We start from the raw sequence: 12825 nt of genomic DNA, 5'->3' as shown, positions 1-12825 counted from the left end.
AACGGTGTTGGGAAAACTGGACAGCCACATGCAAAAAAATGAAAGTAGACTCTTACCTTACACCATACACAAAAATTAACTCAAAATGGATTAAAGACTTGAATGTAAGACCTGAAACTGTGAAACTTCTAGAAGAAAACATAGGCAGTATGCTCTTTGACATCAGTCTTAATAACTTATTTTCAAGCACCATGTCTGACTGGGCAAGAGAAACAATAGAAAAAATAAACAAATGGGACTACATCAAACTAAAAAGCTTCTGCACAACAAAGGAAACTATCAACAAAACGAAAAGACAACGTAACAATTGGGAGAGGATATTTGCAAACCATACATCTGATAAGGGGTTAATCTCCAAAATATATAAAGAACTGATGCATCTCAACAACAAAAAACTAACAACCCAATTAAAAAATGGGCAAAAGACCTGAACAGACATTTCTCCAAAGAACATATACAGATGGCCAACAGGCACATGAGAAGATGTTCACCATCATTAACTATCAGGGAAATGCAAATCAAAATTACAATGAGATATCACCTCACACCTGTCAGAATGGCTATAATTAACAAGACAGGAAACAACATGTGTTGGAGAGGATGTGGAGAGAAGGGAACTCTCATACCCTGCTGGTGGGAGTGCAAACTGGTGCAGCCACTATGGAAAACAGTATGGACATTCCTCAAAAAATTTAGGCTAGAACTACCATATGATCCAGGTATTCCACTGCTGGGTATTTATCCAAAGAACTTGAAAACACCAAGGCGTAAAGATACATGCACCCCTGTGTTCATTGCAGCGTTATTCACAATAGCCAAGACTTGGAAGCAACCTAAGTGCCCATCAAGAGATGAATGGATAAAGAAGATGTGGTATATATACAGAATGGAATTCTACTCAGCCATAAGAAACGATGAAATCCAGCCATTTGTGACAACATGGATGGACATTGAGGGTATTATGCAAAGTGAAATAAGTCAGAGGGAGAAGGTCAAATACCGTATGGTCTCATTCATTAAGTAGTAGATAATAACAACAAACAAACACACAGAGACAGAGATTGGATTGGTGCTTACCAGAGGGGAATGGGGGAGGGAGGAGGGTGAAAGGGATAATTAGGCACATGTGTTTGGTGATGGGTTGTAATTAGTATTTGGGTGGTGAACATGATGTAATCTATGCAGAAATAGAAGTATAATGATGTACACCTGAAATTTATACAATGTTATAAAAAAAGAACAGGTTGATTTATGAAAGAAACAAAAGTATGTAATAATATGTGTCAGATGGCAGGGTTTACAATTTAATCACAAGGAAATAGTATAAATGCCAAACATGATGATCTCAGGTTGATTTGCATTTTATTAAGTTTCTCATTCACCTTTAAGAAACTTTATGCCATCCAGCAGCCTTTTTTGATAGACCTTTCCATCTGTAAGAAAAAGCACAGTTCAGATCACAGAAAAGCAATGCGGAATTTTGTATGAAACTGGTAATTTCAATAAGTCATACTTTGCGAATTGCCTTAGAAATTTTCTGATTTGCTGACAAATAATAAAATTATGTAGAGTGGGGATATTGGCACTCTACTATGCTGAAAACATATCTTTTCTTTTGTGATATTTTCATTTTCCTCTTTTAGATCATTCCCTTCTCTTTCTTTTTATCATTTATTCTGGCTTAAATTTTAGATCTCTCAGTAGAATCAAAAGTAATAAAAGATATAATTGAAATGCTGATGATAGGAGTCATGATGACACAACTGTTGATTCTCTAAAAATTAAATGGCATAGATATTCTTTTAAGATATAACAAGATTGATTATGATTATGTAACATGAATCATGAGATTATTTTTGACAAGCAATAAGATAGAAATAATTTTAGAAGTTTTCACAATTTAATAATAAGCTTCCCTGGATGACTATATTTTTATTTGACATACTCACTATCAACTGGCAGATTATTCAGTAGTTCTGAGAGTTCTTTATCTGTGAGTTCTATCCCCATGTCTCCTAGAACCATTTCCAATGTCATCAACATCAACTTCCTCTCCTTCAAAAAAATACAAATGGTAATGTGAGATTTTTAAAGAACTATCTAATTATTCTAAATAATGAAATTTTCTATTACTGTTTAATTATTAGCCCCAACTACTTAATGCATAATAAAGTCAAATGAGTCTTGTTTGACTATAGTTATGGCAGAAAATTAAAGTGTTTATTTCTTTAACTTTAGTAATAATAGAGGCCAAATAACACAGTATATGGTAATGGATTTTCATAATTTTTTATTGTGGGAGATTACCAGCAGTTAATAAAACTTTAGTCTCTTTTTCTGCACTAACATACATTTTTAGTAAATATCCTTGATTAATCTGGAAAAAATGAGATTATAGAGCTTGTTAACAAAATGTGGCACTATGTTTTGGTGTTAAAACATTGATAAATCAAAACCAAAGTCAAAGTCTAGGAAATTAAACCACATCCATTTTATTAAAAAATAGCATAATTTAAAAAGGAATAAAAAGTAACAGGAAAAAAATATAAAATATGTGCAAAAAATCAGAATCATATGTTTTTGGCAACTTCTTCCTCACCTGTAACAGCTTCTACTTTATCCATCAGTTTTTTCAGATCAACTTTCTCATAGGCTGTAAGACCAAGTTTAATCAGAGGGAAACAATAACATGGAATCAGAAAAAAGATACATAGGACAGGAGGTCCTTTTTATTTAAGATTTATTGTTACTAGAAGATGACTAAGGAAAATAAATCCACTTAAAATGATGACCAAGATTTAATAGTAAATAATGAATAAAAACTATCTAAAAAGGTTTTGTTGAAGAATAAAAATGCAAATTATGAAAACAAGTTTATTTTATTTAATATTTAAGAAAATCCAGGCTATAATTATAACTATTTCATAATTCTTCGAACAAGCAATGAATCAATGCTGACTTTTAAAAGTGTGTTGGGAGGTGATTTTCTGAGAAAATCAGATTATTGTAGACAACAGCATCCTTGTGAACTTTGAAACAAGATATATAAAAAATAACTTTTGCAAAAATTATTCACTGTTTATCCAAGGGTTTCTTTAATTCCTTTGAAATCCAAATCATTCTATTTTGAATGGTCTATCATGTTACTATTCCTGTAGAATTTTTCTTCTTCAATTATTAAATGGTCTAACTGTGTCAGATCCACATTTGTTAGTGACTTTGTGTGATTTGAGCAGTCCTTCAATTTTACTTTCATTTATTTCTTGAAATTATGCACCTTTCTCAATATTTGTAAGGACTGTAATCTTGTGTTGCCATGTGTTGATGCAATGGGCAGACAGAGACTAGTGTTAAGCAGTAAGGAACATCTGATAGGGACTAATTACATAAGGAGTCAGTTTAGCGATCCCCTGAACCTAAATGGTGGATAGGAACTCAAAGTCCTATCATTTTACCACATCATTTGTATCCATCTTAAATTAAAAACAAAATAAATCTGGTTTAAAAAATTAGAATTTAAAACATAGTTTGTATAACAAATTTAAAAAATACACAAGCATATAAAGAAAAAGTAAACGGTCCCTCCTTTTACTTCTCCTCACTACCATTATCGTACCTCACCATTACTAACGGTTTTCTGTATACCCTTCCAGGCTTTTCTTATTGTTTATAAAAGTATACTATGTATATTTTTTTTTTTAAAAATAATACTGTACATATTATTCTTGAACTCTTTTGTTACAACTACCAAAAAAGAAAGCATCTCAATACCCATTAATAGAGGAAATGAGGAATGGCTGAATGGATTGGGTTATGCCCTAAACTGCCATCAGTGATACACAGATCAGTGAGAAAAAACACATTGCAGATCCTGTTTTTGTTAAACCAGACAACAATAATCCCTCCCCTTCTCACTAGCACCCATCTCCACCCCAAGATGTATAAAGAAATGGATCATAGTTTTTAAAGGAACAAAAACGAAGAGCCATTTTTTGTTGTTTCTGAGAGCTATCAAATGGCCTTTGGGCAACAAATGATTTAAACCTTTGAAACAGTCATAATTAATCCTGCAAGCTCAACTTCTGTTTAAAATCACAGTGTTTTCCATAATACTCACCACTTAGAAGATCCTTTATCAGATCAAGTTCCTTTTCTGTAAGCTTGACCTCTATAGCTTCTAAAACAGTATCCAGGTTATTTACATTAACCTTCCCTCCTTGAAAACATGAAAGGAAAGGGAGAAAAATGAAATGATCCTAAAATATTAAAAAGTTCATAAATATATATTATTATCTTTAACTAACAGGTGTTACTATTCTTGTTCTTTTTTTCCCAGCTTTATTGAGATATAATTGACATAATAGTGTGTAAGTTTAACATGTACAATGTAATGATTTGATATACAAATATACTGTGAAATGATTACCACAATAAAGTTAGTTAACACATCCAGCATCTCACATAGTTATAATTTTTTTTTGTCGTGAGAACTTTTAAGATTTACTCTTTTAGCAACTTTCAAATATACAACATAGTATTGTTAACTATTGTCACCATGCTGTACATTACATTGCCAGAACTTATGCATCTTACAACTGGAAGTTTGTATCCTTTGACCAGCTTCACCCATTCCCCCCTCACCCCCACTCCTGGCAACTACCAATCAGCTCTCTGTTTCCATAAACTTGGTTTTTTCAGATTCCACATACAAGTGAGACCATAGAGTATTTGTCTTTTTCTATCTGACTTATTTCATTTAGCATAATGCCCTCAAGGTTCATCCATGTTGTTGGAAATGGCAGGACTTCCTTCTTTTTATGGTTGAATAATATTCCACTGTGTGTATATATGTATATATACACACCACATTTTCTTTATCCATTCATTCGTTGACAGACACTTAGGTTGTTTTCCATGTCTTGGCTGTTGTAAATAATGCTGCAATGAACATGAGGGTGCAGGTATCTCTTCAAGATAGTAACAGATGTTACTGTTACATGAATTTTGTCGTTAGTGCTGTTGAGTCAATTCTGACTCCTAGCGACCCTGTGTATAGCAGAGAAGAACCCTGCCTGGTCTTTTGTGCCAACCTCTCATCTTCCGGCACTATATCAGACAATGCTCTGCTGCTATTCATAGGGTTTTCATGGCCAATTTTTTTGGAAGTAGGTGGCTAGGTCGTTCTTCCTAGTCTTTCTTAGCCTGGAAGCTCTGTTGAAACCTGTCCACCATGGATGACCCTGCTGGTATTTGAAATAACGGTGGCATAGCTTTCAGCATCCCAGCAATGTGATATCACAGTTACAGTGAATATACACTGATAAAAGAGAATGACTTCATAACACAGTATAATTGCTAATATTTTCAAGCAAAGAACAAAACTACAAAAGATTTGTCTAACTCTTTACAAGCAGAGTTAAAATTTAAAGAGATTAAAGCAGAGTTAGAATTAGAACTTGTTTCCTGAATGTGGAGAGAAGGGAACTCTCATACACTGCTGGTGGGAGTGCAAACTGGTGCAGCCACTATGGAAAACAGTATGGAGATTCCTCAAAAAATCAAGGATAGAACTACCATATGATCCAGCTATTCCACTGTTGGGTATTTATCCAAAGAACTTGAAAACACCAATTTGCAAAGGTACATGCACCCCTGTGTTCATTGCAGCCTTATTCACGATAGCCAAGACTTGGAAGCAACCTAAGTGCCCATCAAGGGACGAATGGATAAAGAAGCTGTGGTATATATACACAATGGAATACTACTCAGCCATAAGAAACGACGAAATCCAGCCATTTGTGACAACATGGATGGACATTGAGTGTATAATGCAAAGTGAAATAAGAGGGAGAAGGCCAAATACCGTATGATTTCCTTCATTAAGTAGTAAATAATAACAACAATAAACAAACACATAGGGACAGAGATTGGATTGGTGGTTACCAGAGGGGAAGGGGGGAGGGAGGAGGGTGAAAGGGATAATTCGGTACATGTGTGTGGTGATGGGTTGTAATTAGTATTTTGGTGGTGAACATGATGTAGGCCATGCAGAAATAGAAGTACAATGATGTACACCTGAAATTTTTGCAATGTTATAAACCAATGTTACTGCAATAAAAAAAAAAAAAAAAAAAAAAAAAAAAGAACTTGTTTCCTGAAACCTTAAACATACCTGCCGAGGAAAATGTTAGGTAGGACAAGGGCTAAGCAACTGTAAGTGGAGAGCACTAATCAGTAATCTCTACAAAGAACTAGAGACTGTAGAATTTGTTTCCTAAACTCTTATTCTTAGATTGCTTTCTCTTCTCCTGGTCACATTTTGGAATAAATGCCAAACTCTTTCTCTCTCTCCCTCCTACCTTTCTCCCCACTCCTCCTCTCTCTTTCCTTCCTTCCTTCAATCTTTCTTTTTTTTCTGTTCATATAAATGTTTTTTCAGAGAAAGTTTGAAAAATGCAATCCAGTAGAGAACTTCCTTCTAAGATAATTAAAGGTTATTACCAGGAAAAACACATGTGATAAAAGAAGCAAAATAAGGTATTATATTCTATTGATATAAATCTAATGCTTGAGCATATTTCATGTGCCCTCTCACTGTGCTTCTTACTCACTTTTATTACACCTCATATCCTTCAGCAACCGGTTTTGAAACACCTTTCCATGAGCTGTAAGAAAAGGTACAATTCACATCTCTAGAAAATTGATATGAAGATTCACCAAAACATTACCAATCATATGACTGCAAAAAGATACATTTTAATGATTTACTTTAAAAATTAATCTATTTTATAGTCACACAATATTGACATTTAAGAATATAAATATTTTCCACAGTGACAAACTTATCCTTTCTTTGGTATTAGAGACGTTTATTAGTTTAACTCTCCCATGGTGCAACTCTAAAGAATACACAAAAATACTTCTTTCTTTTTATTATACTGATGCCCTATTCCTCTCTTTTTCATTATTCATATTGTAAACCCTAATACCAATGTGAGAGAGTAGTATTAGTCACTTGGACCACTATATTGCAATGTAGTGATGACTCTCAAACTGTGTTAGAAGAGGTAATGACAGAATTTATTTTCAAGTCAGAAGTGCCTTTCTATTAATTTGTGCCATTTTTTAGACAAAACTGTACTATAAAAAGATTCAGAACTGCTTACACTGAGCTGTAAAATCAAGTTCCCTGGAAGGCAGGGTGGCATTTATATGGCTTACCATCAATGGGCAACGTTTTTAGCAGTTGCTTATGCTCCATATCTGTAAGCTCAATCCCCATGTCTTTAAGAATATTTTGTAGGTCACCGGAATCAATCTTTTCTCCTTTGAAAAGATAGAATATTCATAGGTAAAATATTAAGGGATAATCTAATTATTTCCAATTACCCAAAAATATACTTGTGCTGCTCTAGTCTATTCTCTAATACCAGAAAGAAAAGGAAAGACAGAATGAAATATTTCCTAATAAAAAGAATCAAATGGTAAATAAAAAGTAGAATTTGTTGGGGCTGGCCCGGTGGCATAGTAGTTTATGTGTGTGCATTCTGCTTCGGCAGCCCGGGGTTCACAGGGTCGGATCCCGGGCGCGGACAAATGCAATGCTTGTCAAGCCATGCTATGGCGGCGTCCCATATAAAGTAGAGGAAGATGGGCACGGATGTTAGCCCAGGGCCAATCTTCCTCAGTAAAAAAAAAGAGGAGGATTGGGGATGGATGTTAGCTCAGGGCTGATCTTCCTCACCAAAAAAAAAAAAGAAATAGAATTTGGTCCTTAATATTAGTAAATAAGATGTATTCCTAGTAGTGGGAATCACACCACACAGTACAGAAGCAAATCTGGTCATATAATTATCCAGAGATTAGGACAAGAGATGGTTAGTATAATAAAATATACAATTAACAAAGTATGACATATTTTACTGTATTTTGTTAAAACTGTGATTAGCTGTTTGCAATGGACTTACTATTTTTAATGCTTCACCCTGTTTTTACCGTGTCCATCTAGTTTTTGGGTCTTTACATACTGGTGAAATACTTTTACTGAAAAAAAGTCTTAAAGAATATAAGACTTATTATCAAGAAAAAGTCATTCTGTTTTACTTATAAAACCCAGATAATGTTAGATTAATCTGTTGGTCAGTAGATGCAAATATTTTATCAAAACAAATATTGAAAATATGTGAATTTTTAAGCCACTGATAGAATATGGTAAAAATATTATTAAAAATTTAATCATTTATAACAAAGTCTTACCTGTAAAAGCTTTCACTTCATCCATCAAAGTTTTCAGAGCCACTTTATTATCAACTGTAACACAAAAACATAACTTGAAGCTCATAAAATCATATAAAATAGTATAAGAACACTCTCCTCCCCTTCTGATAATAACATCTAGCAACAGCACTTATTAAGCGTACTGGACATTTTGTTAAGCACTTTAGTCATTCAATAAATATTTACTCAGAATATGTTAAGAGCGTGGAGTAGAAGAAAATTATAAATATTAAAAATATACTTATTTCAAAATGTAGATCTTACTTTTACCCCATAAATATCAAATCTTATATTTGATAATGAAAGGACAGGATTCAAAAGTGACTATTTTGTAGGGACCAGATTTCTTATTCTCAGAATTTGGAGGACTGTTCTACTGACATGCCACCAGTGCCCAGCAGACTACATTCCGAGCTTCTTTTTACTGTTACTGTCTCATCTCCAACCTTGCCATCTTCCCCATAAAAAGTTCCCTTATTCCTTCCCTTCTACTGCTAAAGATACATAAATTTCAAAGCTCAAAAGCCAATGATATCTAATATGCTTACCACTCACTGGCAGGTTTTGTGTCAGATCTTCAAGTTCCTTGTCAGTGAGCTTAATTCCCATGTTGCCTAGAACAGTTTCCAGGTTTCTGATGTCAATCTTCCCTTAATCAGAAAGAGACAGGCCTGTCAGGAAAATTTAGTGACTCCAAAAAAGTTATTTTATTTTACCCTTTGAGAGTCTGAGAAAATCTATGCATCTTACACTCTCACAAAGTGCACCACACATATTTATAAACTATGCATTAAGATTTAGAGGATGTGCTGAAGCCCAACCATGGATCTCTTAAGGTTCATGAAACCTAGCCTTAAAATATCTGCTCCACACTGAAAACAATTAATTCCTATGAGTCATGGTTATACTTTTCAACACCAAGAGCAAAGACATTGAATCAAATATATAAAGGAAATTGATAATGAAATTAAAATTAGGACCGTTTTCTTTAGCCTAATTTAGGGGTGAAGATCAGAGTAACTAATCTGAATGCAAGACTGGAAACAATAAACAAAGTATTTTTGAACAGTACACAGGATTAAAAAAAAGCTCTCACTACAAGATGACAGCTAATATTTATTGAGAATTTTTTTGTACTGGGTACCATATTTTTAATTTTTTGTCATTTAATCTCAGAGAGTTATCATATAACAGTTAACTAAATTCCATATATAAATAGCTCATCTTTTCCTTTTTTGCATGTAATTATTTCCTCTTTTCTAAGTTTATAAACTCTCTTAGGAGAGTGTGGGACACATTTCTAAACAACAACATGGTCAATTAAATTGTTAAATAATGATGAATCTGTTTAAAACCATCACATGGAATCTATATATATGAAAGGTGGCAGAATTCATAATGAAATAATCAGACAATGGTGTAGAAGCTAAATGAGGACCTCATATTCAACTGCCTTATTACTTTTCACTCACATTGAGATACTTGACACTACTCACCACTACGTTCTTCCCTCTTTTCTTCTTTTTGATGCTCAAATTGTCTCAAATGTGACCAGTGGGAGTCTATTCAAGCCGACTCCTGTTTCCTTTTGACGTGCACACTTTAATCTTTAAATGCTACCTTGCTTTCTGAAACAAGACAGCCCAGGCTCACTTTGTACTTTCGCTATCTCAGACCTGGAAGCAGCCTTTTCCCAACGAGCTTTGGGGATCCTTTTAGTTGGAAAGTTATTTAGAAACCGCAATCTGAGGACTAGTTGTGCTCATTGAAACTAAGATGTCATTGTTTCTGGGCCCTTTCAAACCCTTTCTAGGAAAGTACAGGAAAATCATATTTAAAACAAACAGGCAAACTACAAACAAACAAGTGTGAGTGAGTGATAGTTTCAATCCAAATTCACAATTATAGGATTTTCCCTAACTTTGATTTTATATTTGCATCTCTTTTCTTTGAAACTGAAATACTGTAACTAGTTCCTAACAATATTAACATATTTATTTGTTTTATTCTTCTATCATCTGTAATAGTCACAATATTAAATTCCCATATTATTACTAATGATAAAACTATTGAATGAAGTTTAAGATTCTTTTGAAGTTCTTTTTGTAGTTAGTATATATCTCACTGAGTTTGTTTAATCATAGTACTGCATTTCAAAAGTCACTTGAAATAATTATTTTCTCTATATGGCTCTATTACCAATTTGATATACAATTAGATTCATTTCAGTTTATTTTCAATTTTAGAGTTTATTTTTCTTATATATTTAATTTTTAAAAATATTTAAACATTTTCATGGTTCAAAAATTAAGTCTAAAGAAGTATACTCAGAGAAGTTTTGCTTCTATCATCTTCACTCTATTACCTGAGTCCTTCTAAAAGTAAACTAAAAAAAAATTAGTTTTCAATGTAGCCTTCAGGTTGATTTTGCAAAAATAAGCAAATGTCTGCCTATCTCATACATACATATGTAGACTCTTAGTTCCTCTTCTTTACATAAAATGTAGCATTCTATACTGATGATTCTACATCTTGCTTTTGTCACTTAACAATATATCCTGGAGATCATGCATGCCAATATAAATAACCAACAACACACCAAACTTTTGATTGAACCTTCTGGCAGCTTTAAATGTCTCAATGCAGGTTACAGATAAAATGATGTGATAATCCACTATGATAGCGGAAAGGGGAAAACTTTTAAACTTTTAATGATTTGCCCTAAAAATTTGCCCAATTTACTCTAAAGTTAGAAAAAAATTTTTAGTTAAAATTGGAAAAGTTATAGCAAATCTATGCACAAGCTGGAACTTTATCAATATGAAACATACTCATCTCATTCTTTTCCCTTTCTTCTCCCTGATTTCTCCTTTCTTCCTTCGTCTAGTATATAACCACTGCATTTTTTTTTTTGGGGGGGGTCTCGTATCTACTAACCTAACCCACAGTTTTCTCACTTGAATCAAGGGAAAACTTAGATATTTCTTAATCTTTGAAGTCCCTGTGCTCTGTGTAGATCCCTTAGGATCCTTATTTACCATTTTTGAGCATCCCCAGCCACGGTGTGGTTTTGCTCCCAACAGCTAGCACCTGTAGCTTTTATTTGGAAGATGCCCTCATGCTACTGAAGACTGCTTTGCCCTCATGTACAGAAAGCAAAGAAAGCATGACTGGGTCAGTCAATGACTGAAGGCAGGAAAGTATGAAAGCCCTTGCTTTGGGTTGGGATAACTCTGAGGTATAATTTAGAGATCTTCAGTGGGATTAGTCTGAAGATATCAGGACTTTGAGATTGGGTTTTTACTTGGCTTCTTCCTCTTTCTGTTATGCTTCTCCCACCCTGTTACAAGTTTCCTTTGGTAACACTTCTGTAATAATTCACTTGCACATGAATCCTAGTCTCGGGGTCTGCTTCTGAAAACCAGATCTAGGATTATTGGCATTAGAAGTGGTCGTAGGAAGTAGATTGTAACGTGGTGTATGCCTTGCTGGACAGATAGCAACAAAGATTCCATTGATGGTAAGTGGAGTGGTGATAACCCTTGACACACTGTATTATTAAAACTGAGGTATTCACCTGTGGTGAATTAATTGGAAAGGGATAAAAAGTGGAAGGGGATGCACTGGCTCAGGTGATATTCTCTGAAGTTTGAGAGATATGAGGAAATCTTAATTATGACTGTGGAATTGAATGGTTGTTGCTTAGCAACTTGAGGCATGGAGTAAGGTCAGAAGGCTTCCATGGCAGCAATTAAAGAGGCCCTCATATCCTATATGCTGTGGAGACAATGCTGAAGACCAGGATCAGGACCTGATTGTAAGACCAGTAGAACTTCAGAGAAAGCTGAATTTGCAGTCTTGGCAAGTCTTCTACATGACAGTCATGGGCCACTGAGACTTGAGGTGGGAACATTTGGTTGGATGCACTTGTTGCCTTAGTAAAGATAGTTTTCCACGGATTGTTTTGAGGAAGATAGTTATCTGCTGGGTCTTCAGGTCTTACATAATAGATCCATTCCAGCTCACCCAACTTCTCTGAATTTTTTGGTCTCTCCTCAGCATACTGCCAAGGCAGTTTTGGCATGTCCACATTGTTTTCCAAGCTCCTAGGAGCCATCCCAGCAGTATATTGTCCATTTTTGGCACGGCAATAAAAACCAGAGTTACAGGAGTATGCACCCATATCAACAAACTCTTCCTATCCAGCCTTATTTTTCTCACTCTACTCTTGTTTACCACCCTGAAGATCTTTTCCCAGACATGCTCTCCTAGTTCTTGCCAGAACATATTAGCAGGTATTGTTCCTCCCACGAATTATCTTTTTCTTCTCTTAGCAGGGCCAGCACTTCCTCAGTTGGATCATGCTGAGACTTGAATTTGTTATAGGTCTAGTAGGCAGGAAGGGAAATGGAGGAAAGAAAGTACTCTTTCAAGGCATTTGCCTCAACTGAAGCTTCTGCATAGTTTTTGGGAAAGGAACAAAGCTCTTATCCTTTAGGAAGTAGAAGTAGCCCACTTTCATGAGATCAGAAGTTGAGGAGAATTGGG

At 34.5% G+C, this 12825-nt stretch overlaps 1 protein-coding gene across 1 annotated transcript in view; it reads right to left on the bottom strand.

The window, feature by feature from the left end:
* LOC147915048 (uncharacterized) overlaps nt 1-12825 on the bottom strand; it is a 79455-nt gene that overhangs the window by 51838 nt on the left and 14792 nt on the right. The window contains exons 12-19 of the mRNA XM_087441350.1: nt 8826-8927; nt 8257-8310; nt 7222-7326; nt 6612-6665; nt 4118-4216; nt 2600-2653; nt 1950-2055; nt 1383-1433 (exon numbers count right to left, since the gene is read on the bottom strand). Coding sequence (XP_087297476.1) covers nt 1383-1433; nt 1950-2043 — 145 coding nt within the window. The 5' untranslated portion in view covers nt 2044-2055; nt 2600-2653; nt 4118-4216; ... (2 more) ...; nt 8257-8310; nt 8826-8927. The remainder of the gene's footprint in view (nt 1-1382; nt 1434-1949; nt 2056-2599; nt 2654-4117; nt 4217-6611; nt 6666-7221; nt 7327-8256; nt 8311-8825; nt 8928-12825) is intronic.

The sequence above is a fragment of the Ceratotherium simum genome, chromosome 16 (genome assembly GCF_057802395.1).
Source record: "Ceratotherium simum simum isolate JZ-2026a chromosome 16, ASM5780239v1, whole genome shotgun sequence".
Taxonomy (NCBI): domain Eukaryota; kingdom Metazoa; phylum Chordata; class Mammalia; order Perissodactyla; family Rhinocerotidae; genus Ceratotherium; species Ceratotherium simum.
Note: the sequence above shows the minus strand (reverse complement) of the source record. Positions and strands in the feature narration are given on the sequence as shown.